Here is a 27549-nt window from a genome sequence, read left to right as displayed (position 1 = left end):
GCACTTAATGGGTTGTACTACAACACAGTTCCCTGACCAAGCAATTAGCCCAAGAGGATTCTTCCAGCCTCAAATATCTGTAAAGCAGCTCCTGGCATGTGTCCAGTTTTTATTCAACTACGTTTTGCCTCGACCAGAAGTATTTGTGATGGGCAACATTAAAAACGGCTTTGGAGAGACTTCCTGCATTAGGCTTTGTTCTGCTTTGATTTGATTGTATTTCTCTAGGCCTGTCACTTGCCATTTTGAATACAAAGTCTCTGGTAATGCTCTGAGAGTTACTTTGCCTAATTTATAAGCTTGGAGCTCCACAAGGTCCTTTATTTGAAATTTGCTTTAACTGTGGGAAATAGGAAGTGAGTAGGGAGAAGGAGATCTTTTATAGCAAGACACTTGTTCAGACTGTAAATTAGACAGGGCACAATGTAACCAGAAATGGGCAAGCTTTTGTAGAGCCTGCTACATATTGGAAAAGATATGAGCTCTCAAGGATATCTGGGCAAGAATTGCTGTCCTGGAAGTTTGCTTTATGAGGGTGGATAAAGTCTTTCAGATAATGTTTGCATATGAAAAGTGTTTTAATCGGCGACCTCAGTAAAGAGGAATTCCTGAGGCCATCACTACTTAACAGAACACAAGCATTAAATATTTTCATTGCATCTCATTGAGGAGATGTAACATAGAACTTTTAAAATCAGACTTTCATTTTAAATAATAGGTATTGTGCCAATATAATGCTCCACTGACCTACAATATTAACAGTTACCTTCTTCCAAGTTGACAACTTTGGGCAACTGCAGCTAGTATATAAATATTTTTAAAAGCCAGTCCTGATGTGTGCCAATGAATCTTTGTCTGATTAAAAGCTTACTTGACCTGTGAAGTAACAGTCATGAATGGCAGATTCATTCATGTCAAATTTTCAATTTGGAACAAAAGAAAAGGGTTTGAAACACACACACACATGCATTGTTAGCCTTGGATCCAATTCTGTTGGTAAGACTTAATTCTTGTAAAAAAAATACAAGACACTTCCCTTACTGCGGGATGGTTAGGCTTTAAGGCTTCAGGAATGAAATCATGGCTGCATTTAAGTCAATAGGAGGTTTGTCAATGAGGCCAGGATTTCACCTCTGGATTTTGGCACAATCCTGCAAATACTTGTGTATTTGAGTAACTTTACTCACATGAGTACTCTGATTGAATTCAGTTCAGCTCATTTAATGTTATCCACATATGGGTAATCAAGACCCATTTGTATGTGTGTGATGTTCATGTCACCTTAACATTGCTCCTTTTTTGAAGAGAAGGACTTTTTTCCTCTCTGGACCTCATTTTTAGTCTATAAAATTCAACCAGCATAGCAGGAAATCTTCTACAAGATAAGGAAATATTGTAAGGTGATAGGACTAATGCGGAAATGGATCAAAAATGTACCTCTAATAGTCAAGTGATCTGGATTCTATTCCCAGCCCTGCCCCAGACCCCTTGTGTGATAATCGATAAGTCATTTAACAGCCTGTTGCCATGTCTCAGTGGGTCACAGCTGAGGATGCCTAATTCAGGATGAACAGCTGAGAAATAAGGCAGACACACCCCAGGCTGGTGGTTATTCTTCCATAAGATATACCAAGCCAGTAACAAAAGTAAACTTTTCTCTCACACTGGTTAACAAGAAGTCGAAACTACAGTCTCCTTAGGCATTCCAGCACTCATTTCACCATGCAGACATTAAACTTGGATGAGTAGTTATTTAAAACCAATTTAATCAAACAAAGGGTCCTTCTAATCCCAAAATCAGCCACGTAACCAGATCAAGATATAATTGAGATCTTGCCCAATAATCATGCTGTTGCCAATCCTTTAGTATCTAATATTTAAAGGTTTATTTATAAGATGAAAAGAAAGAGGAGAGAGTTAAAATGGTTAAGGAAATCAAATACATACAGTCATTGCAAAGTTCTTGGATCAGGTTTGTAGCAGTGATGTTACAGACTGCTGGCTTGTAAAGTCTCTGATAACTTCCAAAAGATTGGAAGGTCCTCAGTCCATTGGTTGGAATGCTCCTTTTAGTGTTAAGTCCGTAGTCCAGAGATTAGAGCAGGAAAGAGGTCAAAATGGAGATGCTTCCAAGGTCCTTTATAACTGTTCCCATGTGGAGGGACTGCTCTCAGTCTTAGTTTGTGGAAAATTATAGGCACAAGATGGAGTCCAGGGTCATATGAGCAAGTCACATGCCCTTGCATGCTTTGATAACTTATAGGAGCAGCCATTACCCATATTCTGGCTAAAGTGTCCAAAGGAAAGCTCACTGGGCCAGGGACAGGCTTCTTCTATGGCCCTTGTTTTCCTTAATGCGCCATCAACTTGAATGATCCATTCACAATGTGCGGGTTAGACTGGATGTAAATTACCTTACCCCAGGAGCAAACACATTTGAGCAAACTGGTACATAGTCAATATGCATAACTTTAGATACAAAGATGATACATGCATACAAATAGGATAATCATATTTGATAGATTGTAACTTTTCCATTGATACCTTACATGACGTACTTTGATCAAGATTTGTTGCATCTGTCTAACAGTGGCAGTATTAATGATATAAATGGTTATATTTTGATCATACAGCATCACACAACCCCCACTCTCCTTCTGTTTTTTCCCATCTGTAGAATGAGGATAATAATACTTCTCTACCCCACAGAAGTGCTGTGAGGCTTAATAGGATACCATCAGCTTAAAAATCATACTTGTGTCTGCACATTTTTTACCTATGGTTTTTACAAGTAACTCCTAAGATTACTAGAATTTAAAGAACTCGGAGAAAACAAAATTCTATACTTTGTCCAGTTTGTGGAGTTGAAACACTTTGTATATAATAATTTTCTCCTATATAGTCAGTTTCCACTGTTTTTATTTGGGTGGGGAGAGGACTTTCACACAGCAATAGGGGAGAGAACATGATTTTAAATAACACAGGAAAATATGATTATAAACTCATAACAAATTGGCAGGGATACAAAGGGGCAGGTGACAATACCTGAAATTCCTTTTAACTCCTTTTTTAATAGACTAAATTTCAAGTTGATAGTGTCATCTTCAGTCATTAATGTTCGTAACGCACTTTAAGATCTCCAGATGGGAAGGTACTATAGAAATGCAAAGTACGTAATAAATAATATGTATTGCACTATGGATCACTTCACACACCACTAAAATGCAGTCATCTCTAGGGAGGGAGTTGGCAACCATTAAACAGCAACTATCAACATTTCATAGTTCAGGACAGAAAGTGAAAAGAAAACCTTATCCATGAAACTACCAAGAAAATTTAAAGTGCAAAATTCCATGGGATTTTTAATAACCACAACTAATTAGGACCTCAGTCTTATGCAAGAAGCACCTCAGCCACCTCAGTGCTCCCTAATAATGTGCTAGATCATTGGTTCATTGGTGTATCAGAGAGAATGCCACCTAATGAATCACTGCTATGATTTCCTGTAGCATCTTGGTTTCCATTTTGGTCTCTTGATGTTGACCCAGCTCAGCCCTGCTTAGTTTATGAGATTGAATGAGATCATAGATCAAGGAGCTGTGAGTGTACAATGAAGGTGGTGAACAAAGGCATGTACACATCTCTGGGTTGCGGTATCTCATGGTTGCTACAATGGAATCAGAAATCCTGCACATAAACACCTAGAGGGAAGCGACCGTGCCATTTGTATAATCTTATACAAAACAGCAACAATGGTTTTGGTGGTTAATGTCCCCATTGTAGCACATAATTCAGTGCTTTTAAGACTTGTCACTGTGAGCTCCCACGTTTGCATAACCATTGTTTCCTATAGAGAGAGTGGATTGAACTAACACACTCTAGCATTAGTAAAAAAACAAACAAAAAAACCCTCACATGGCAACTTGTAATGATCCCAAAATGAATGTAATCCGTGCTGTAATAATAGGTGTGCAATCTAATACACTCAGCATTTCAGTGAAATGCTATTTAACGTTTGAAAAGTGTTCACTTCTCAATTAGAATGTCTAAATTAACTGATGTATGACAAAGCTCCTGGCCACTAATTAAATCAACATCAAAATAAATCTTTTCCTTATAGTCTGTGTTAACAATGTAGCAAATAATAATCACGCTGCTTTACAGTAGGATGTGTCAAGGGTTGTAAGTGTCACGGCTTTTAGGGAATGTTCTATTTGAATAGTTTTCATATTAAGTGTTAGATGCTGGAGATCATATTCCCATCATATTATCCCACATTCAAATTGGTTCAGTGTCTCTTTTCTATGCTCACAAAGGAGCAAGTTGTTGGTCAGGTAGCCTTACTCTGTGTGCATGTAGAGCAGAATTAGGATCTTTATTTTTATTCCAAACCTTTCCCCATGTTTTAAGGCATCTAAAATCCCTAAGTGCTACATCTTTTTTTTTTTTTAAGGATTCATTTATCTCAGTATCTTAGAAACATATCTTGATGTATTATGTATGTTAACAAAAATAAAACTGCAATGAGTAAGGGAGATTTGTCATCATTTTAGATCTAACGATATATGTTTACTCCTCTATTTTACGGCTCTCTCACCAAAAAATAACCTAATACAGCTTCCTCCCTTCTTCATATCCCCATAAGCTATCAAAGATTAAACCTTCCCAAATGCACAGTCACATGCTAAATCCTTGATAATAGCTTTAAGATATAGACCATTTCATTGCAACTGCTTTTTAGTCAGTTCCCAGGCTAGGTCATTGTGACTGGATTTTGCAACTGCTTGTGTTCTGTCTGGTAAAGTATTCAAGAAAGGCTTCCAAACATGGAAATCTAAAGTTTCATTTCCCTCTGAGGCCATGTCTTTTCATGTGAAACTGTAGTAACAGATTAAATAAATTTTTCCTCTACTAAAACAAAAAGTGTGGGTGAGCTGGGCTTGATCCAGCACTGTAAAAAACTCTTTCTGCTACAAAAGAGCCAGGTTGAGACACTTTTTTATACCAGAGGTAGTATCCTGGAGGCGAGTCAGATCACTCAGCAGACATGTGTTTGGTTTATAACTACATCTCCTAGGCACTGTCTCACTTCATTCCCTATCTCTTTCTAAAACTTTTGAATAATAGGGTCAGTCCATTTATAGCTGGCAACCTGTGAGAACTATTTTTTTTTTTAAATGATGGATTCCCTCCTGTGGTACATTTATTCTTCATCTCTAGTGTTACATGCACTCTTTGTAAAAAGTGTATCGAGTTTCCCAGACATCCTCTGCAGGAGAGGCCGCTTTTCCCCAATGCAATGAAAGATACAGCTGTATTTGTTGTTGTCTGTTTCAATGTTACAAACACTTTTCCTTGTCCTCTTCTATGATTCTGCTGCCAGGATCCCAGAAGCAATCAATAGCATATACAGGCTTGAAACCAAGCCCACAGCAGGGATCTGATTCCTCGGCTGGTGATAAACACTTTTTGTGGTATATTTATGGTTACATATTGTCAAAATTATAAATAAGCAAAAACTTGAAGGTGGGGATGGTGATTATTAACCATTTGAATTGAGGTAGCATCTAGAGCCCCCCAGTCAGGATTTGGGGCCCTGTTGTTCTTGGCAGTACGCATGCACATATAATGAAAAGAGGACCCTGCCTATAACCTATGAGAAGAGAGAACAAGTGGATACTACAATCAGATGGGGATAGACCAGGGTAACAGTGAGCTGTTACAATCAGTATAATACCCTGCAGTTACAGTGTACCACTGATCAGTGTTTTGTGGACATCACTTTGGAGTTGAGTTTTAAGGAGGGATTTGAAAGAGGATAATGTAGTGGCTTTTCAGTTTGTTATGGAGAGGCTTAAGGCAAAGATTGGGGGAAAGCACCAAAGTGTTTGAAGGAAAATTGAACAAGTGGGCCACAAAGGCTGGAGTCCTGGGCAGAGCATAGGCAGGAGGGGATTGAATGGAATTGTAAATTATTTTTTAAAGAAATCTGCCATATAGCCAGTACCCTTAGATCGCCTATCCTTGAAAATATGTTCAAATTTACGTGGCTTTAGATCTGTGTGGCGTTGAATTGATTCTTGGCCCAAATTTCCACTCCTACAATTGTTGCTTAAAATGTGATGAACACTTGCTGTACCCATCACTGTTGTGTCTGGATACCAACATACTGACTGATAGTACATCACAGTGCAATATGAGGGGCTGAGAAGGGTACGGGATTTAATGAATGCTTAGTTCGGTAAGAGAACAGGTTTAAACAGCAGGAAAATGATCAGTTTTGTGGCCTTGATAATGAGAAAAAAATGCCCAGAATATGTATGCAACTCTCTGGTAACACCCACAAAGCGCATGTCTCTATAGCAATTCAAAGTTCCAAAATAGTAAGTCATTCCGATTATTGCTGGAAACCTAGGTGTTGTGAATCTCTTGTTTAGATCATTAATGATCCTCTCTAGGATAGATCATTTTAATTAAGATCAATTTGCTTTCCCATTGAATATTCCTGCTATTTATTTTGATTGTGGAGGTGACTGTTTAACATTAAATAATGCCTCTTAGCTGCTCTGCCGCAGCATGCATATGAATAACATATCGTACAGTTCTGTAAAGCAAATCGTATTTCTTTGAGTGCCTGTTGAGTGAACTGACTTGACTTCAGTAACTCTTAGTCACAGTTGCTTTACTGATTTATTTATTTCATGTTATCTGTAGGTTCTTATCAAAGTATTGGATAACAACGATAATGGCCCGGAATTCTCTCACCCAAGTTACGATGTCACGATTTCGGAGGACATCTTCCCTGATACTGAGATACTGCAGGTCGAAGCTATAGACAGAGATGAGAAACACAAGTTGAGCTACACTGTTCACAGCAGCATTGATTCAGTCAGCATGAGAAAATTCAGAATTGACCCCAGCACGGGGGTACTATACACTGCCGAGAGATTAGACCATGAAGCTCAAGATAAGCACATCCTTAATGTAATGGTAAGAATGGAACATAAGCTTGGTACCTAGAACACTATCATTGCTGTTTAAGGTGTATATTTACTTTAGTTTTTGGATAAGCAAAGAGTTTTCAGTATGGTAAATGGTAATTAATTTAATCTTTTCCTGCACTGCTGTGCATTGATTTTACATTTTTTATTTAAGCTCTGCAAGACTTATTACCAGTACATTTTATGTAATATGAAATGATTTGCCATCTTGACGGAGAACAAACAAGAAATGTTATAATCTCTTGACGTCTGGCCCTTTCATCTGAGATCATTTTCAGAGTTTCTGACGAAAATCTAAAAAGTTCTTTGAGAAGTCGCTCACAGAAGAATCGCTTTCTTGCCGTTCACAAAGCTGCAGCCTTTGGAAGCATGGCAGCCTGATATATAGTTTACTTATATAGGTTTATTTCAAGGTAGTAGATATTCATATACTAAATAGCTTTCAGCTACATTTCCAAACATTAGAGTAGGCAGAGAAAAAATTAATTATCAGTTTGTATGCTCAGTGTGCCTAAATTATAGAGCTGAACGTGCTCTGCTTTGATGTGGAAGTTGCATATTATGAAGTGGTGGTTAATTTTAAAACAAAACAAAGAACTAAATTAGTTTAAACACTGTAACCTACTAATTTTCTTTAACCATCTAAGAGCCCTGCAGAATAAGCCCTTTGAAGCACCACCGTGTGGCCTGTTAGATGCAAGGCTAGCTTTAGGAGGAAACAACTTAGGCACCATCCTGCATACTGCTACTCATCTTCAGGCAAGCAGAGCCCAAGGAGAAGGCAGGCCTTTGGTGAGTGAGATGTGACGGGAGCTAAGAAGAAGTGTAGACATAACTATAGAGACACCGGGGCATGAAGATCATTGCTGGGACAGTGTGCTTAGCCTCCCTATTATGAGAAGTTTGCTTGGCTTTATTTAAGAAGAACCAAAATATTCAAGGTTGTCTTACACTTGCCGGTAGGATCTTCACTGTAACCAGTGCTGAGATTTTGGATGTGGGAGTGAAAGAAGCTACAGGAGTGAATAATAGCTTCAGGTCTGCAAGTTTTGAGAGCCTCTTGCGAGGTTTGATCAATCCCCATAGATGGCAGTCTAAGTGAAGAGTGCCCAGCACCCCCTAGGATCAGCACTATTCTTTTTACTATGTGTACCGTGATCTTCAAAAATGTATGTTCATATTTGCTGATACAAAAATCTATACGTACCTGTCTGCACAAATTGGGTTTTTACATGCAAATGATTAGATAGCCACATAACTGGTCATTGTGTGTGCAATCCCATACATTTTTTTTTTTTGAAAGAAGGAACAAAGCTACGTAGATATGCACTGTACATACTGCTGCTTTGTTCCCACACTATGGTGTCAGTGAGGGGCATGGCACATAGCAGTTTATATTATATTTGTCAGCATTAGAGAACCTTTGGCACAAACTCAAAACTGAACATCAAATGAGACATTATGACATTTCTTTGTATCAGTTTAAAAATCTACATCTTCAGTGCAGGGGCACCAGGAATAAATTTACAATAAATTAAATTTAAAAATACCCTCCAAGTCTTTTTCTCCTCTTGATTTCTCACTTTGTGCCATATCTTCGGTTTGTCTGTCTTTTAGATTTTAAGGCCTTCAGGATGGAAAAAAGTCTGTATTTTGTGTATTGTACAGCAGTGAGCACATTGCCAGGGCTCAGATAGTTATTATTACTGCTAATAAAGTTATTTCAAGATGTTTCTCCTGTATTTTTCTATAGGTTCGAGATCAGGAGTTTCCCTATAGAAGAAACCTGGCCAGAGTCGTCATAAATGTGGAAGATTCCAATGATCACAGTCCCTACTTCACCAGTCCTTTGTACGAAGCCTCGGTGTATGAATCAGCAGCTATTGGATCTGCTGTTTTGCAGGTCACTGCTTTGGATAAAGACAAAGGAGAAAACGCAGAGCTTATCTACACTATAGAAGCAGGTTAGAGCACAGGGACACAAAAGGCTGCAACATGATGCATTCTATAAACCAAAAAGAGTGATTATGCTGGCTTTAATTCAGAAATAGGGTAACACTAAGAAATCTTTATGGATTCTTGATCCTAGCTATCCCCTGATGAAAGTGTACAAAAAGTACAAACTCTTGTCTGCCGTTTTCAACGTTTAAGCTACTGATCAGAGAGAGTTGACTTTATTTTAATTAGATGGCTACTGAGGCTTTTACCTCTAGGTTATTGGTTCAAATTACCCACAAGTCAGTGACCGAAAGTCATTCCATCTGATATCTATTTTTTGTTTTACTGGCTTCATTCTAGTGCAGTGGACAGGATGGCTTCATCATAAACTAACACAATGACAGCTGGTGCTAACTGGCATCTTTGTTCATTTTAATCAGAGGAGCAGGGAGACTGAGGCCAGTTTTGCTGGCATAGGTTATGCTCTCCTTCCTCCCCCCAACCAAGATTTCTATGCATGCAAAGGCCCTAGTATACAGGCATCTTATACAGGTATAAAAGTGTTTTGGCTGGTACAACTTCGCTCTCTCACCGAACTGGTATAAGCTATACCAGCAGTAGCACTTTATTGCTCGTATAAGCTGTCTCTACACTGGGAAGGTTTGCCGGCATAGCTATACTGGCAAAAATGTTAAGTATAGCTTATGCCTGAGTTTCTTTGTGGCCCTACACTTGGTTACTCCAGAGTAGAGCTAATAGCAAGACTTTTTGGAAAGTTGCATTGTCTTTGTTCATGCTGTGCTGCTGCTGTGGAAAATTAGTGGATGTGAATCACCAAGGCTGTCTATTCCTTATTTTTCGTGGTTTAATTTCCCTAATGCAACTCTGTGTGTATGCATATATATGTAAGAGGTGAACATTTTATTGCTTTTATAGATTTGAGTTTAGAAACCATTTCCAAAGCCGGAAATTAGTGTGCATTCAGTAGAGATACTTGCAAAAAGTGAGAAAATGGAAAATCCTATCTCTTAAATTGCTTTTGTGTTGCTGCTGCACTCTGCACTTTGAAATAATGTGACTTTTCCATTTTAATAATAATAATAATAATACTTGGCACCTATATCACACTTCTCAACTGTAGATCACAAAGAGGAATTCCATATTCCATGATGGTCCCAATAATTAATCAAGACACAGACTTCACTTATTAGACCTTGATCTTGCAGACTGATCTATGCAGGCGACACTTATGCTGTCCTAGAGACCCATTCACTTCAATGGAGCCATGGCAATTTACACCAGCTGAGGATCTCGCCCATTATTCTTAGTATCAGAAACATATTTATAGACAAACACTAAGCATACCTATGACAATGCGGTTCAGAAAGTTCAACAACTGAGCCAGTTTCCAAAATATCTAAACAATCCTCTTCATTTTTCATTGAGATATCGGGAGTTTTCCAAAGGCCACAGAATATTTATTGTTTGTGATATTTGTGTAGCTTTAGCCTTTCCAGAAAAACTAAGGCTACATACCCAGCCCTGAGCAGCAGTATTTTCTTGGCTCTGTCTCGTGTTGTTTAAGTCATAGAATCATAGACTATCAGGGTTGGAAGGGACCTAGTCCAACCCCCTGCTCATCTAGTCCAACCCCCTGCTCAAAGCAGGACCAATTCCCAACTAAATCATCCGAGCCAGGGCTTTGTCAAGCCTGACCTTAAAAACCTCTAAGAAAGGAGATTCCACCACCTCCCTAGGTAACCCATTCCAGTGCTTCACCACCCTCCTAGTGCAAAAGTTTTTCCTAATATCCAACTTAAACCTCCCCTACTGCAACTTGAGACCATTGCTCCTTGTTCTGTCATCTGCTACCTCTTTGGAATCCCCTTTCAGGTAGTTGAAAGCAGCTATCAAATCTCCCCTCATTCTTCTCTTCTGCAGATTAAACAGTCCCAGTTCCCTCAGCTTCTCCTCATAAGTCATGTGCTCCAGCCCCCTAATTATTTTTGTTGCCCTCCGCTGGACTCTTTCCAATTTTTCCATATCCTCCTTGTAGTGTGGGGCCCAAAACTGGACACAGTACTCCAGATGAGGCCTCACCAATGTCAAATAGAGGGGAATGATCACATCCCTCGATCTGCTGGCAATGCCCCTTGTGACAAAGTTCCTCCTCTATCTTGGTGGGTCCTGCACTCATTGGCAGATTTTCTTGCCGCAGAGATTCACCATGTGGGTTGGGGAACAGCCCAGAGACCTTCTCCTCTGGAAGAACCCACAATCCAGGTCAATTGGGAGGTTGGGGGGAACCTGGGCCTGCCCTCTACTCTGGGTTCCATCCCAGGGCCCTGTGGACTGCAGCTGTCTATAGTGCCTCCTGTAACAGCTGCATGACAGCTACAACTCCCTGAGCTACTTCCCCATGGCCTCCTCCAAACACCTTCCTTATTCTCACCACAGGACCTTCCTCCTGGTGTCTGATAATGCTTGTGCTCCTCAGTCCTCCAGCAGCACACCTTCTCACTCTCAGCTCCTTGCGCCTCTTGCTCCCAGCTCCTCACACTCACACCACAAACTGAAGTGAGCTCCTTTTAAAACCCAGGTGCCTTGATTAGCCTGCCTTAATTGATTCTAGCAGCATCTTCTTAATTGGCTCCAGGGTCCTAATTAGCCTGCCTGCCTTAACTGGTTCTAGCAGGTTCCTGATTACTCTAGTGCAGCCCCTTCTCTGGTCACTCAGGGAACAGAAAACTACTCATCCAGTGACCAGTATATTTGCCCTCTACCAGACTCCTGTACCCCACATGTCTGGGTCTGTGATACCCTACTTATACAGCCCAAAATGCCTTTAGCCTTCTTGGCAACAAGGGCACACTGTCGACTCTCATCCAGCTTTTCTTCCACTGTAACCCTTGGTCCTTTTCTGCAGAACTGCTGCCTACCCACTCGGTCCCTAGTCTGTAGCAGTGCCTGGGATTCTTCCTTCCTAAGTGCAGGATGCTGCACTTGTCCTTGTTGAACCTCATCAGGTTTATTTTGGCCCAATCCTCTTTGTCTAGGTTCCTCTGTATCCTTTCCCTACCCTCCAGCGTATCTACCATTCCTCCCAGTTTAGTGTCATCTCCAAACTTGCTGAGGGTGCAGTCCACGCCATCCTCCAGATCATTAATGAAGATATTGAACAAAACCAGTCCCAGGACCGACCCTTGGGGCACTCCGCTTGATACCAGCTGCCAACTAGACATGGAGCCATTGATCACTACCCATTGAGCCCGACGATCTAGCCAGCTCTCTATCCACTTTATAGTCCATTCATCCAGCCCATACTTTTTTAACTTGCTGGCAAGAATACTGTGGGAGACCATATCAAAAGTCAAGGAATAACATGTCCACTGCTTACCCCTCATCAATTAGGAACAGGTTGAACTAAACTGAAATAAGCCTCTCTCAACCCGAAATAAGAGTGCCTGCACAGGTTTATACACTATACACCTTAACTTAAACCATGCAACTTTCTCATGGTGACAAACCCTAAGGAACCCCCATTCTTGTTCACCCATCTACTCTGGAGGTTTTGTAAGAATGACAGGAATTGGAATTTCACTTCCTTAAGCAAATAAGAAGATAATGTCATAAGTTGTTGAAAACAGAAGACAGTTAAATACGGACCTGAAAAGCAGCCAAGCTGGACAATCTAAGTAATCATATATATTATTTATGCATGTGGTCAGAATGTAGGTTTATTATTTATATCATGGTATCCTCTGGAGGCGCCAACTTAGATCAGGAACATTGCACTAGGAAGGGTTCAGGTGCACAGAAACAGTCGGGCCTGCCCTGTGTGATTGGGTTGCGTGTGATGGTGCGGGGCAGGGCTCAGCAGCCCTGGGGCTCACTTCCTGTTTGTCGTATGTTCCTAAAAACTCATGCTTCAGGGTTTCTGCCAGCCACCTACAGGGGTCAGAAAGGGATTCCCATGTATTCTGGGTTGGGTTTTTTTAATCTCTTTCCTCTGGTGCATCAAGGACAGCCAAGACTGGAGATGGAACACTGGGCAGGGAAGGCCATGGCTCTGAGGTGGCACTGAGCGCGCGCGCGCTCTCTCTCTCTCTCTCTCTCTCAGTTGCTTGGCTGGCTGGTTCTTGCTCACATGCTCAGTGATCACCATATGTGGGGTTGGGAAGGAATTTTCTCTCAGGTCAGATGGGCAGTGACTTTGGGGGATTTTTCACCTTCCTCTGCAGCATGTGGGTACAAGTCTCTTGCCAGGATTATCTGGGTATCTCACTTAATCATTTCCCTGCTATTTCAAGGGTCTTGGTCATCTTATTCCTTCCTATTCTCTGTTTGTGGCACATAATAGTCTGGTCTCCCATGGGCTGTAATACTTTGGTTTAATTTTGATTGTTGGGTTTAGTGTGGAGGTGCTGGGTGGTGTTGGTGTTCCTCTCATATACAGGAAGTCAGACAGGATGATCTGGTGGTCCCTTCTGGCCTTCAACTCTAGGAGCTAACAATCTAAATAGACAAGACAGATAAAGGGTGGAAGAGGAAGCACTCAGAGGTGAAGTGGCTAGCCCAAGGTAAGTGGCAAAGTGGGAATAGAAGCCAGGTTTCCTGAGTCCCAATCCTGTACTCTATCCATTGCGTCATACTGCCTCTCTACCGGTTCTGCCTCCCCTTATCCTTCCTGTGAATAAGTTTTATTTATTGTGGCCCTTGGGAAAGGCAATAGATTAATAACCCTGGAAGAATTAAGTCCTGGTCATCACAGAATGAGCACAGCCTGGGCAGCTGCATTTCAGGTTTACCCACACTGCCACACCAATATGCCTCAACCCTTTCCTAAGGGATCATCCCAGGGAGAGAGGGCACCCAGCTCTCTGTCTCTGTGCCTGTTCCATCTTTGGCCAGTCTGCTTTGGCTTCTCATATGAGAGCCGAAGAAATGGTGTTTTAGAACAGTCTAAATAGTCAAACCAAACTAAGGATGGGTGAGGAAACAGAGGAGAAGAGACTTGCCCAGTGTAAGTAGCGGGGGTAGCAACAGAACCCAGGGGCCTCTGTTCCACTAGCACTGGGGCAGAGGCCAGAAGATCATAGAATATCAGGGTTGGAAAGGACCTCAGGAGGTCATCTAGTCCAACCCCCTGCTCAAAGCAGGACCAATCCCCAGACAGATTTTTGCCCCAGATCACTAAATGGCCCCCCTCAAGGATTGAACTCATAACCCTGGGTTTAGCAGGCCAATGCTCAAACCACTGAGCTATCCCTCCCGCTAAAGGTCACCAGACCTGAGCATCTGCCTGAAGCAGATTCCAACTGACAATCTAGTGATAAAAGACTGCTTGTTCCATAACCTGAGCCATCTACTCCCCTCTGTGCTACTCCTCCATGATTCACTCATTGGGATGTAGTTTTATATCCCCTATTATGATGTATATGTGTGTGTTGGGTGGGACTGAGGGCGTGGGATTGGTTTATTGCTTTTTTTTAAAGAGGTAGACAGCAAACCAGTCAAGAATTGCACATGTCCTACTATTTTTATTTGCCCGTCTGTCCCACAGCCCACTGGTTCGTCCTGTCCACCTTTTATCTCTCATCTGTGAGACTGTGAGCTCTTTGGAGAAGAGACTGTTATTTACTGTATCCTTGTACCGCACCTAGCACAATCGGACCTCAACCTGGTTTCCTCTAGGTGCCATCACAATACACATGATAAATAATGTAGTGCTGTAAGACTATGGCTATAATGCATTTGAAATATAGTACATAATGGAGACAGAACATAAGATGATGATTAGAAATGATGTTTAGGTTATTAGATGGCCATTTTTAGGCTGTATGTTTTCTTCCTTTCTACATATTATATTACAGAATCATAGAGCCATAGGGTTCGGAGGGACCGCAAGAGTCATCTAGTCTAACCCCCTGTCAAGATGCAGGATTTGTTGGATCTAAACCATCCAAGACAGATGGCTATCCAGCCTCCTTTTGAAAACTTCCAGTGAAGGAGATTCCATAACTTCCCTAGGCCATCTGTTCCATTGTCCTACTGTTCTTACAGTTAGAAAGTTTTTCATGAGATTTAATCTAAATCTGCTATGCTGTAGTTTGAACCCTTTGCCTCTTGGTCTGCCCTCTGTGGCAAGAGAGAACAGTTTTTCTTTATCTTTTTTGTGGCAACCTATTGTGGAGCCAATACACCCCTTCACTCTTTGGGGCATGGGGAAAGGCATGATAGCCCCACAACTGAGTCCCAATGACCACCCTGAGCCTCAGGACCTAGTGGCCAGAGTCAATATGGCTGCCCTCACTTGTAGGGCCATGCGGCCTACTGGCCCGAGTCAGTATGGCTGCCCTCTTAGTCAAGGCTGTGAGACCGAGCAGCTAGTTGGGAAGTGGGCCGCCATCTAGGGGTGGCTGGCAGCCGGGGTAGAGGGATCCAGGCCATCCCTGCTCCACCAGGTCCCAGCCCATGGCCCTGATAGCAGCGAATGGATTCATCACTAGATTAGTGAGGATCTGTCCGAAACACGCTGCCTTTGTCCTGGTTCCACAACCGGACCAATCTCTAGTTCCCCTGGGTTACTTCCTACCCTGTTTTCCAGTGTTGCTGTCCACAAGTCTCCTGGACCTCTGGGGTCATCAGCTTGCGAAGCTCCCAATGACTTGGGCTTCCGTGGGCGGCCTGGTATTGGCCTGGGTCTCGGCACACTTGGCCTTCACGATCGGGGGCTCCAGCAGCTCCCAAGAGGGAGCCTGCAACGAGCATTCTCTCTCCTCAGCCCCGACTGAACTGGCCTTTTATGCTGAGGCACCAGTTGGAGCATGCCCAGCAGTGGCAAGGGGATGTGGCTTCCTCCACCCAACATATGGGGTTAACTTCTCCTTCTCTAGTGTGGGGCATGTACATCCCGTCACACAGCCTTTCACGTATTTGAAGACCACTATCATGTTCCCCCTTAGTCTTCTCTTTTCAGGGGTGAAAGTAAAATTGAATTCTTACCGGTACAGGGGCCTCGGGCAGAAGGGCCAGGGCTGGGGAGTCAGTGTCCCCCAGCCAGCCCATCTGCGCTGCCTGGCCCGTGCTGCCCCGGATTCCAGCGGTGATTTAAAGGGCCTGGGGCTTTTAAATCGCCGTCCCCAGGGAAGCTGCTCCTTTTGCGCCCCCCCTCCCGTCAGTGGCCCGGGGGAGGGGGCAAAAGGGGCAACAATGTTAAGCTTTAAGCAGGGTCCTTTGCTGCGGCAGCGCTTTAATGTCGCTGCCCCTTTTGCCCCTCCTCCCCATCATCAGTGGTGGCAGCGCTTTAAAGTCAGCTGTATGGGCTGGTACCAGCGGCCATTTTTTACTGGTACACCATACCGGCCCGTACCGCCTTACTTTCATGCCTGCCTCTTTTCCAAACTAAACATACCCAGTTCCTTCAGCCTTTGCTCATAAGGCTTGCATTCCGTCCCTTTGATCATCTTCGTCTCTTGCTTCTGGATCCTTTCCAGTTTCTCTACATCCTTTCTATACAGCAGTGACCAAAACTGGACACAGAACTCTATCTGAGGCCTAACCAGCGCCGAGTAGAGCGATACTATCACCTCCTGTGACTTGCGTGCTGCGCCTCCGTTAATGCAACTCAAACTTGAATTTGCCCTTTTTGCAACAGCATCATGTTGTTGACTCATGTTGAGGTTGTGAGCCACTACAACTCCCAGATCCTTCTCAGCTGTGCTGTTGCCAAGACAGTTATTCCCCATTCTGTATTTGTGCATTTGGTTTTTCTTCTCTAAGTGTCGCACCTTGCATTTGTCCTTGTTGAATTTCATCTTATCTGTAGCCCAGTTCTCCAATTTATCTAGATCCCTTTGAATTTTAGTACTATACTCCAAAGTGTTCGCATATAGGTTTGTCTTCTATAACTGCCTGTTGTTTCTGTTTCATCGTGAGCTCTGTCTGCTATTCCAGGCTTCAAGCCTTCATTTACTATAAAATTGAACTCCTATGGTTTCATTATGCACAGATGTTCCAATCCTAGATGTATCAAAATTGAGGCTTCAGTTGCTATAGTTTCTATAATCTATAAATTGGGTGCAGTGAGGATGCTGATTTTAACAGCTGGGCTCAGATCATACTTCTTCATTCACAGGAAGTACTTTGAATGATGAAAGCAGTAGTCTCATAATTTAATAAGAAATTTCTAAAGGAGAAAAACACCCTCCTCCCCATCCTTACATGCATCAGTCTGTGACTGTAACTAATTCCTATTAGCTAGCAGTACCAAAATAAAACTGCTCTGCCATATGCAATGTTTGTCAGTGCCAGCAATGTGCTCATCCTTGTGGGAATCTGCCCCCCGGGCCTCTCAGTGAACAGCACAAAGTTTGGTTTAGCTAGCATAACCCTTGGCCTCTGTAGCTCTTACGGGTGTGTGTATAGCTGATATGTAGGAGCCACTGTCATACCGATTTCTGCTGTTTGGACTAGCCTCTGTGCCTCAGAACCTGCAGCAAATACGGGTAGTCTTAGCAGTCAGTTACGGCGTTTAGAGAATCTGTATTTATTTACTTTTTGGGTCACCACATAGTTTATTCTTCAGCTGGAATTTTCACACATGCTGCCCTCTGCGCAACAGCTGTAGCAGTTACCACTAAAAGATCACTGTTTACTAATGGTTACCACTCAGTGGTGTATGAGAAAAGTTCTTACAGGGGTCATGGACACTTGACTCTAGCAAAAAGATCCCTGGAATAGTCTCCGTGATAATCTACCATTATATCAAAAATGGTTTGACAATAAAGATTCAAAATTAGTACAGGTCAATATAGGCTGTTTGGCTTTGGAATCAAAATGAGAAAAAGAGCTAAAAGCTTGTGTGAACCACATTTTAAGCAATTATTTAAGATGGCACACACAAAAATGTTGCCTAATAGAGGTGACATGTAGTAACAGTCCATTAATGGCTATTAGCCAGGATGGGTAAGGAATGGTGTCTTTAGCCTCTGTTTGTCAGAGGGTGGAGATGGATGGCAGGAGAGAGAGAACTTGATCATTACCTGTTAGGTTCACTCCCTCTGGGGCACCTGGCATTGGCCACTGTCGGCAGACAGGATACTGGGATGGATGGACCTTTGGTCTGACCCAGTATGGCCGTTCTTATGTTCTTAACAGTTAAAAACTTGGACATACCCTGAAGTTTTGCATCTGTCTCCTGAAGAACGGTCAGAGAGTATATCACGTTAGTTTATTTAAAAAAAAAAAAAAAAAAAAAACCTGTGATCCAAACACATTATTTTCTCCTTTATGCTGTCAGTGACCTCTCTGTCTGCACATGCTAACACTGATCTGAAAACATTTTCTACAAAATCTTATTAATCTAGATTTCTCTTTCCTCAGAAACCAAATAGTAAACCTCTCTGACACAAGATATTTTTATCTATCTTATATGGTATTGTTCCTTGTAATTTTTCTGAATTCTATTCTAACACTTTGTAGTCAGTTCTTTGTAGCCTTGAGCGACAGTGGTCCACTCTATAGTTGCTTAATAGCCTCTTTCTTTCAGGGCATAAATTGTTATTCCTTTATCAAGCAATTGGCTTGTTAGCCTTTGATCCCCTTTTTGTGTCTCAGGTATGCAACTATTTGATAGTCTAATTCCATAATGTGGGAGGGTGCATTTTCCCACATTTTACTTTTGCATAATATACATTGCCCAAATTTTCAAACCTGGGATCTTAAAATTAGGCTCTTAAATTCCTGTGTAGGCACCTAAATAGAAGTTTCAGAGTGGGTTTCAGAGGTATTGAGCGCCTGCAGTAACCATTAAGATAATTTTAAATATTTAAAGATAGAGAAAAAGACTTTGTTTTAATCAATATGAAACAAATGTATAAACCAAGATTTTCAAAATGGGGCTCTTAGGGCCATATTTACACACCTGAGTATGTGGTCTGATTTTCAGAAGTCAGTTGAAGTTGCTGGATGTTCAGCACTTATGAAAATCAGGCCACTTATCTGGGTGGCTAAATATGGATTTAGGAGCCCAGATTTAGGTACCTGGTTTTTTTGTTTTTTTTTTATTCTATGCAATTACTAGTATTACTGATGGCCACTCATGGGTTAATGTGACGGTATCATAGTCAGATTCGTTTTATAACATATAATTTTCTCAATGTTCAATATTTCACTTCTAATATAGCTTTCAACATTTATGTTTTAGGAAACACTGGGAACACATTCAAGATCGAACCAGTTTTAGGCATCATCACAGTATTGAAGGAACCGGACTTGACAACAATGGGACAGTTTGTTTTGTCAGTCAAAGTAACTGATCAAGGTTCACCACCACTGTCTGCAACGGCAATTGTACGCATTTCTGTGACCATGTCAGATAATTCCCATCCAAAGTTCACACACAAAGAATACCAAGCAGAAGTTAATGAAAATGTTGATATTGGAACTTCAGTCATTTTGATCTCTGCAATCAGTCAGTCTACATTAGTTTATGAGGTCAAGGATGGGAATGTGGATGGAGCCTTTACTATAAACCCATATTCTGGAGTCATCACCAGTCAAAAGCCACTTGATTATGAACGCACTTCCTCTTACCAGCTCATTGTTCAAGCAACTAACATGGCAGGCATGGCATCAAATACCACTGTCAGCATTCAGATAGTTGATGAAAATGATAACCTGCCAGTTTTTCTCCTCTCCCAATACTCAGGCAGCATAAGTGAAGCTGCTCCTGTAAACAGTATAGTCCGGAGCGCAGCCAACAACCCACTGGTGATACGAGCTACGGATGCCGACAGTAATCAGAATGCTTTGCTGGTCTATCAGATTGTTGAATCCACTGCTAAGAAGTACTTCACTGTAGATTCCAGCACTGGCGCGATCAGAACAATTGCAAATTTAGACCATGAAACCATAGCCCACTTCCATTTCCACGTGCATGTTAGAGATAGCGGAAATCCACAGCTCACAGCGGAGAGTCCAGTTGAAGTTACTATTGAAGTAACTGACATCAATGACAATCCTCCAGTCTTCAGTCAGGCTGTGTTTGAGACAGTCTTGCTTCTGCCCACTTACGTTGGTGTAGAGGTTCTTAAAGTCAAGGCTACAGACCCGGATTCAGAGGTTCCACCTGAACTAACATACAGTCTGATTGAAGGCAATGTGGACCATTTTTTGATTGATTCAAGTACTGGGGTACTCACCATAAAAAATAATACTCTTTCCAAAGATCATTATATGCTTATAGTAAGAGTGTCTGATGGGAAATTTTACAGCACTGCTATGGTGACCATAATGGTAAAAGAAGCCATGGATAGTGGGCTCCATTTTACACAAAGTTTTTATTCCACATCTATCTCGGAGAACAGCACTAATATCACAAAGGTAGCTGTGATGAATGCTGTTGGAAACCGTCTCAATGAGCCCTTGAAGTATGGTATATTAAACCCGGGAAACAAGTTCATGATCAAATCCACCTCGGGAGTCATTGAAACAACGGGCATCCCCTTTGACAGAGAAAAACAAGAACTATATGAGCTGGTCGTTGAAGCAAGTCGTGAACTAGATCATCTGCGTGTGGCCAGGGTGGTTGTCAGAGTTAACATTGAGGACATCAATGACAATGCTCCAGTGTTTGTAGGGCTGCCTTACTATGCTGCTGTACAAGTTGATGCTGAGCCCGGTACCCTAATATATCGAGTGACAGCCATTGATAAAGATAAGGGTGCAAATGGTGAAGTCTCCTATCTGTTGAAAGAAGACTATGGGCATTTTGAAATTGACAGACAAACTGGTAGTGTCACTTTAAGAGAAGCCTTCAACTCTGACTTATCTAATATAGAGTATTTAGTTATCATCCTTGCAAAAGATGGTGGTAATCCTTCGTTGTCTGCTTCCGTAGAACTTCCTATTACTATAGTTAATAAAGCAATGCCTGTGTTTGACAAGCCCTTCTATACAGCTTCTGTAAATGAAGACATAGAAATGCACACCCCAATTCTTAGCATAAATGCAACCAGCCCAGAGGGCCAGGGTATCATTTATATCATTGTTGATGGAGATCCCTACAACCAGTTTAACATTGACTTTGACACCGGCGTTCTGAGCGTCATCAGCCCATTAGACTATGAAGTAAATTCTGTTTTTAAGCTGACAGTACGAGCCAGTGATGCCCTCACTGGTGCTCGGGCTGAAGTCACTGTGGACTTAATTATTAATGATGTAAATGATAATCCTCCGGTTTTCGATCACTCGGCCTATAATGCCACCTTATCCGAAGCATCTTTGATTGGGACTCCTGTGTTGCAGGTTGTTGCTACCGACGCAGACTCAGAAAATAACAAAATTATACAGTATCAGATTGTCCAGGACTCCTTTAACAGCACTGATTATTTTCACATCGATAGCACAAGTGGCCTAATCCTGACAGCCCGTATGTTGGATCATGAACTATTACAGCAGTGCAGCTTAAAAGTCAGAGCAGCTGATAATGGATTCCCACCACTGAGCAGTGAAGTTCTTGTTAGTATTTATGTGACAGATATGAATGACAACCCTCCAGTTTTTAACCAGTTAATATATGAATCTTACGTGAGTGAACTGGCCCCTAGGGGTCATTTTGTGACTTGTGTCCAAGCTTCTGATGCTGACAGCTCTGATTTTGACAGACTGGAGTACAGTATCTTGTCTGGAAATGATCGGACCAGCTTTATAATGGACAGCAAGAGTGGCATTATAACTCTGTCTAACCATCGGAAACAGAGGATGGAGCCAATGTATAGCTTAAATGTCTCTGTCTCGGATGGATTGTTCACCAGCACAGCTCAGGTGCATATCCGGATCCTGGGTGCTAATCTCTATAGCCCCGTGTTTTCACAGAGTATTTATGTGGCAGAGGTTAGAGAAAATGCTGCCCCTGGAACTAAGGTAGTCCATGTAAAAGCGACAGATGGAGATTCTGGTATATATGGCCAAATAAACTACTCCATAATAAATGATTTTGCCAAGGACCGATTCTTAATTGATAACAATGGACAGATCCTAACAACTGAGAAATTGGACCGAGAGAACCCTTTGGAAGGGGATATCAGTATATTTTTGAGGGCCCTGGATGGAGGTGGGAGAATGACTTTCTGCACCGTGAGAGTGATCGTAGTGGATGAGAATGACAATATTCCCCAGTTTATGACAATAGAATACAGAGCAAGTGTCAAAGCAGATGTTGGAAAAGGTCATTTGGTCACCCAAGTGCAAGCATTAGATCCAGATGATGGAGCCAATTCAAGAATCACCTATTCATTGTATAGTGAAGCCTCTGTTTCAGTGGCAGATCTGCTTGAAATTGATCCTGACAATGGATGGATGGTCACCAAAGGTAACTTTAACCAGCTGAAAAACACCGTTCTGTCATTCTTCGTCAAAGCAGTTGATGGTGGCATTCCCATGAAGCATTCCCTTATTCCTGTGTATATCCATGTTTTACCTCCAGAAGCTGTTTTACCTTCCTTTTCCCAACCCCAATATTCTTTTACAATACCAGAAGACACTGTCATAGGAAGCACCCTTGACATTTTGCATGTTTTGCCAAGCCTGGGTGCTGTATATAGCACTGTCAATGGTGAATTAGCTGAAAACAACAAGGAAGGGATTTTCATCATAGACCAAGACACTGGAATCATAAAGCTAGATAAGAGACTTGACCATGAGACAAATCCTGCTTTTCACTTTAAAGTTGCAGCCACCATACAGCTAGACAAAGTGGACATTGTATTAACTGTGGATGTGGAGGTTAAAGTGTTGGATGTAAATGACAACAAGCCTGTGTTTGAAGCTGCCAACTATGAAGCTGTAATAATGGAAGGGATGCCAATAGGGATCAATCTTATCCAGGTTAAAGCAATTGATGCGGACTGGGGTGCAAATGGGCAAGTCACGTATACTCTTTCAGTGGAATCAGAGCTGGACAAGATCATGGAAGCCTTCACAATCGATGGCAACAGTGGGTGGATCAGCACATTGAAGGACCTAGATCATGAAAAGAATCCCACTTTTACGTTTGCAGTGGTAGCTTCAGATCTGGGAGAAGCTTTTTCCCTCTCATCCACCACCTTGGTCTCTGTCACTGTGACAGACATAAATGACAATGCACCAATCTTTGAACACGAGGTGTACAGAGGATCCGTAAAAGAGAGTGACCCTCCAGGTGAAGTTGTGGCAGTTCTCAGCACATGGGACGAAGACACGTCTGAAGTCAACCGGCAGGTTAGCTACCATATCACAGGTAAGAAAGTTGCAAACCCCTTTTCTTCCTGAAACCTGCCGTTATTGAAGAACTGAGATTTAGTACAGATTAGCATGAAAGATTTAGAAGGATTTCAGGTACATCCTCAGCTTGCAAGCAAGTCAGTTCTGTTTCTCTTGGATTTATTGTTCTCTTGGATTTATTGTTCTTAATTTGACCAGAATTTTGTAGCAACTAGTGAAGCTTAGAGATAGAGAGAAAGAGATTTGTGTGTGTGTCACTCTCCCTCCCTCTCTCCCCAGTTTCACAGCCCAAGACTTCATGCTGTGCTGCAATGTAAGGAAGTGTAACCCATCATGATTGATGTGTCAGCATGGGAAAGATCAGAACTTAATGTATCAACCGGGGAAAATGAACAGCATTTATTCTCAGGAGGAAAACCCTTACATTTCTACGCACTTTTTTTTAATTAAACCCTTCCCCTTCCAGAGAGGGGAATTTTCATTTAAACTTTCATTTAAAAATTCAATTTAAAAAATCACTATCTGTGGAAAAATTGACGTGCACTGTAAATTAGGGAGGGAGGAATACCACACTTTCCCCACTTCCCAGAAGCATCGTATCACAAACCAGGGAAGCCACAAACCTCCGTACTGCTGTTCTGGTTTGCAGACATGCAGCATGGTGTAAACGTTATTTCATTACTAATATTTTTTCCAAGCATGGTAGTATTGTTTGTTCCTATCATGCTATATTTATTGTCATTCTTTTTCCAGAGCAAAATTAGATGTGTGTATGTGTATGGGCGGGGGAAGGGAGGTGGAGGGGGAAATGGGGTGTGGTTATTTTGTCTGTTGTCTGCATTCTCCAGTACATTTGTGGGAGTAAAGTGTTGGTTCCTCCTGCCTCCCATCCTGCAGAGCTGCTAATATATTGTAATAACCTGGTCATTGTTGGTGTGCACCATGGTCTGCACTGGATAGAATTAGAACTGCTTCCGGTTTTGTCATAGACTCAATACTGCTAACAAGTAATGGGTAAAAATAAGAAGTCTCATTTAGCTCAAGTGGTGCATGGGTTTGTGTATTTGGAGAAGGGAGGATCTGAATTCTGTCCCTGCTTTTGCTATCAAATGCAGAATGGCTGTGGCATATGGTATGGTAACAATCATGAAGTCCTAGGTACCATGGTTTGTCATCATATACATTCAAAATACCACAGGTTTCAAGTGATTTAATAATTCATTTTGACCATTTGAAAATAGTCTTTATTCAGTTTGGAAGTAAATTCTTCCACACCTGTAAAGGCTAAACTGGTACACCTCTACCCCAATATAACGCTGTCCTCAGGAGCCAAAAAAACTTACCACGTTATAGGTGAAGCCACGTTATATAGAACTTGCTTTGATCCGCCGGAGTGCGCAGCCCTGCCCCCTGGGAGCGCTGTTTTACTGCATTATATCCAAATTCCTGTTATATCAGGTCGCATTATATCGGGGTAGAGGTGTATATTAATGGGGTATCATATAATAGTGTATAAGGACAGGAGGTGAAGGCTAGTTTTGTGAGTAAAGAACAAAACTGGAAGGCAGGAGTTCTATTCCTGACTCAGCCACCCACTTCCTGTGTGACCTTGGGTAAGGCACTTCCTCTCTGTGCTTCACTGTCCCTGTTTGTAAAACTGGAATAATAATGCCGGTGTCCTAGATGCTTTGTGACACCTCTACAAGTATTGTCTGTACGGAGCTTTGAGATCCTGAAATGGAAAGTGCTGTAGAAAAGCAAAGCAGTGGTGTTCAAATTGGGAGCAGTTTAGTGCACTGAGATAATTATTAACTAGCATTTTTCCCATTTATGTAAATTGTCTTGAAGTCTTAAATCTCCTGTTCTAATGCACAGTACAGCTACATTATATATTAATCCACTTTCATTAATTTGAGAAAAATAGCAGTTTAACAGCAATCTCCTCCCGTAAGACCTAAAAGTTTCAAAACTATCCCTTCCTGATTTTATGTTGTCATAGTAAATTCTAAAAATGCTACTACTGAAAAAACAAAAGGTTTAAAAGGCACATGTGATACCATTGCAACTGCTAGAACATAATACCAAAGAGGCTTTGCTATCTTCAGTTTTTTAAGACATCCTCTTAGATATGGGAAATTGTAGAATAAAAATCATCCAGAAACATTTAATTCTATTGGCTAAAAAACAAATGTTAAAAAACAGTTGCATTTTCACTAATGAAACATTCAGTTCATACTTTGAGTTCAAAATGAGTTCAGCTAGTGGACTCGAACATTCAATGGGATCAAATTAGCTGGGAATTTTTTTCAGTGATCGTGTCATTTTGAAGGTATTTTGAGACCCAGAATATTGTTCTGTAAATACAGCCATGCCTGAGCCGTTCACTGGAACAAGTATGGATCACTGAATTAAAAGGAAAAAAAAGTAAATGACGAGAATGGCATTTAGTGCACGCAGAATAGCCTTTCATACCTTTCCCTGTGGACATGCAACACACACAGAATGTGTAGAAAAATCGCCTTTTAGATGAGGCATAAAATCAAAGCTGTAACTGCTTGTGATGACTAAAGATCCCATAGTACTTTCACCAAGAATACAGTCATTAATCTCAGTGTTCTGGCCAACTTCTAATATGGATAACTACACTGTGCTTGACTAACATGCCCCTCCCACTTTTAGTTTAACTTAAATACAGTTCTTCAGTTCAAACCTGTTCTTCAGGCTTGCTTTGTGCTGGTAAACAGCTGCCATTTTCGAACCCAGAGCTATCTGCATTTCACTGGTGGAAGATGTGATGCCTATTTGTCCATTCATTGATAGTCCTTGTAAAACAATTTGGGATCTGTACCGGTGAAAGGCACGATATAAAAGCTGGATGTTAAATATCAGAACATTCCTGGCAGTGATAGCTGGAGATGGAAGAGGCACTGTTGCTTTTCTTGTGAGCGCGCAATTTTGGCCAGTTGCATGCAATAAACCATAGGCCCTTTCATGTGGATTACTGAAGACTTGTCAGTATTGTTTTAGACAAATAGGTAAGGTTTTCTTGGTGTTTGCAGTATTACCTACAGGACCCTGTAATTACGGTAGGGGAATGCCCCTGCTAGTGCAAATATTGCAGGTTCTGTAAAAGTATTTAGATATCCAGGGACATTCAGGAAAGTTAAGGCAAATCAACTAAAAGGTGTGAAGTCACCTTCAAGGTGGAGGGGGAAAAGGGTGAGGGGGGGCTGATTCAAGGCAGATTAAGTTACTGTAAATTAAGGCCACTTTACTCCTTAATGAGGGCATCCACACACCATGTGCATTGACTTCACACCTCTAGCTGATTTACATTAACTTTCCTGAGTGTCCCTGTGTGGACACGGCCTAAAGTAACTGGCATAACCACTGTTTGGGGCTGTTAAGATTGTTCCCTGTCCTTAAAGCTGCTCTCCACCCACAGTTCCTGTTGAAGTAAGTGGGAACAGAGGATGCCCAGCAGCTGAGAGGCTCAGGCCCTTAGTGAGGAGGTATGGGCTATAGCAGCTTCAGAGTGTGCCAGTGGAACTCAGTCTGACCTCCTCAGTGTGCCTGACCTACCTGGTGAGGTGGAATGTCTAGCCCAGTGTCTGACTGACGTCTGACCCTGGGCAAGGGTGAGCTGGTTGATGCCCATCTCAGATAAGCCTGAGGTGTAATGCTGGTAGATCGGGGGAAAGCAACCAGAAAATGTGGCAGAGGTTATAACTTTGATCCAGCAAATCATTGAAGCCCATGCCAATGTTTCTGATTAAGAGAGAAGGACCCCTTAGTCATCTCTTTCTCAGTATTTGTGGAAGGGAGAGTTTATGTTGTTTGTGGTCAGTATTATTTTCTTTTTGTCTGTGTTTATTTTGCATGGGAAGCTCAATCGGTATTTGTGTAATTTTGGGGTGAGCGGCACATTTTTATTCTTGCTTTGTGCGCATGTCAAGCACCTCTGGGCAGATCCTCAGCTGGTGTAAATGGGCAGAGCTCTGCTGAAGTCAATGGAGACAATAAACCAGAGCTGAGGATCTGTCCTTTAGGGTACGTCTGCACTGCAGTAAAACACATGCAGCTGCCCGTGTCAATTGACTTGAGCTCAAGGAGCTTAGGCTGCGGGGTTATAAAACTGTATTGTAGATAAGTGGTTCTCCGCCAGGGGTACACATACCCTTGGGGGTACACAGAGGCCTTCCAGGGGCTATTCAACTAATCTAGATGAGTGTTTCTCAACCTAGGGTTTGCAATCCTCGGGGGGGGGGGGGGGCACAAGATGGGTTTAGGGGGGTCACAAGTGCAGAGTGGTAGTTGGGGGGGCAAGCAGGGCAATTGCCTGAGG

The 27549-nt window shown here is 42.0% G+C and overlaps 1 protein-coding gene across 1 annotated transcript in view; it reads left to right on the top strand.

Annotated features, from left to right (window-relative positions):
* Positions 1–27549, top strand: part of FAT3 (FAT atypical cadherin 3) — a 186078-nt gene that overhangs the window by 65740 nt on the left and 92789 nt on the right. The window contains exons 8-10 of the mRNA XM_034779231.1: positions 6715–6990; positions 8755–8965; positions 19147–23220. Coding sequence (XP_034635122.1) covers positions 6715–6990; positions 8755–8965; positions 19147–23220 — 4561 coding nt within the window. The remainder of the gene's footprint in view (positions 1–6714; positions 6991–8754; positions 8966–19146; positions 23221–27549) is intronic.

The sequence above is a fragment of the Trachemys scripta genome, chromosome 1 (assembly GCF_013100865.1).
Source record: "Trachemys scripta elegans isolate TJP31775 chromosome 1, CAS_Tse_1.0, whole genome shotgun sequence".
NCBI lineage: Eukaryota > Metazoa > Chordata > Testudines > Emydidae > Trachemys > Trachemys scripta.
The sequence above is the reverse complement of the archived record's forward strand: the minus strand, read 5'-3'. Positions and strand labels throughout refer to the sequence as shown.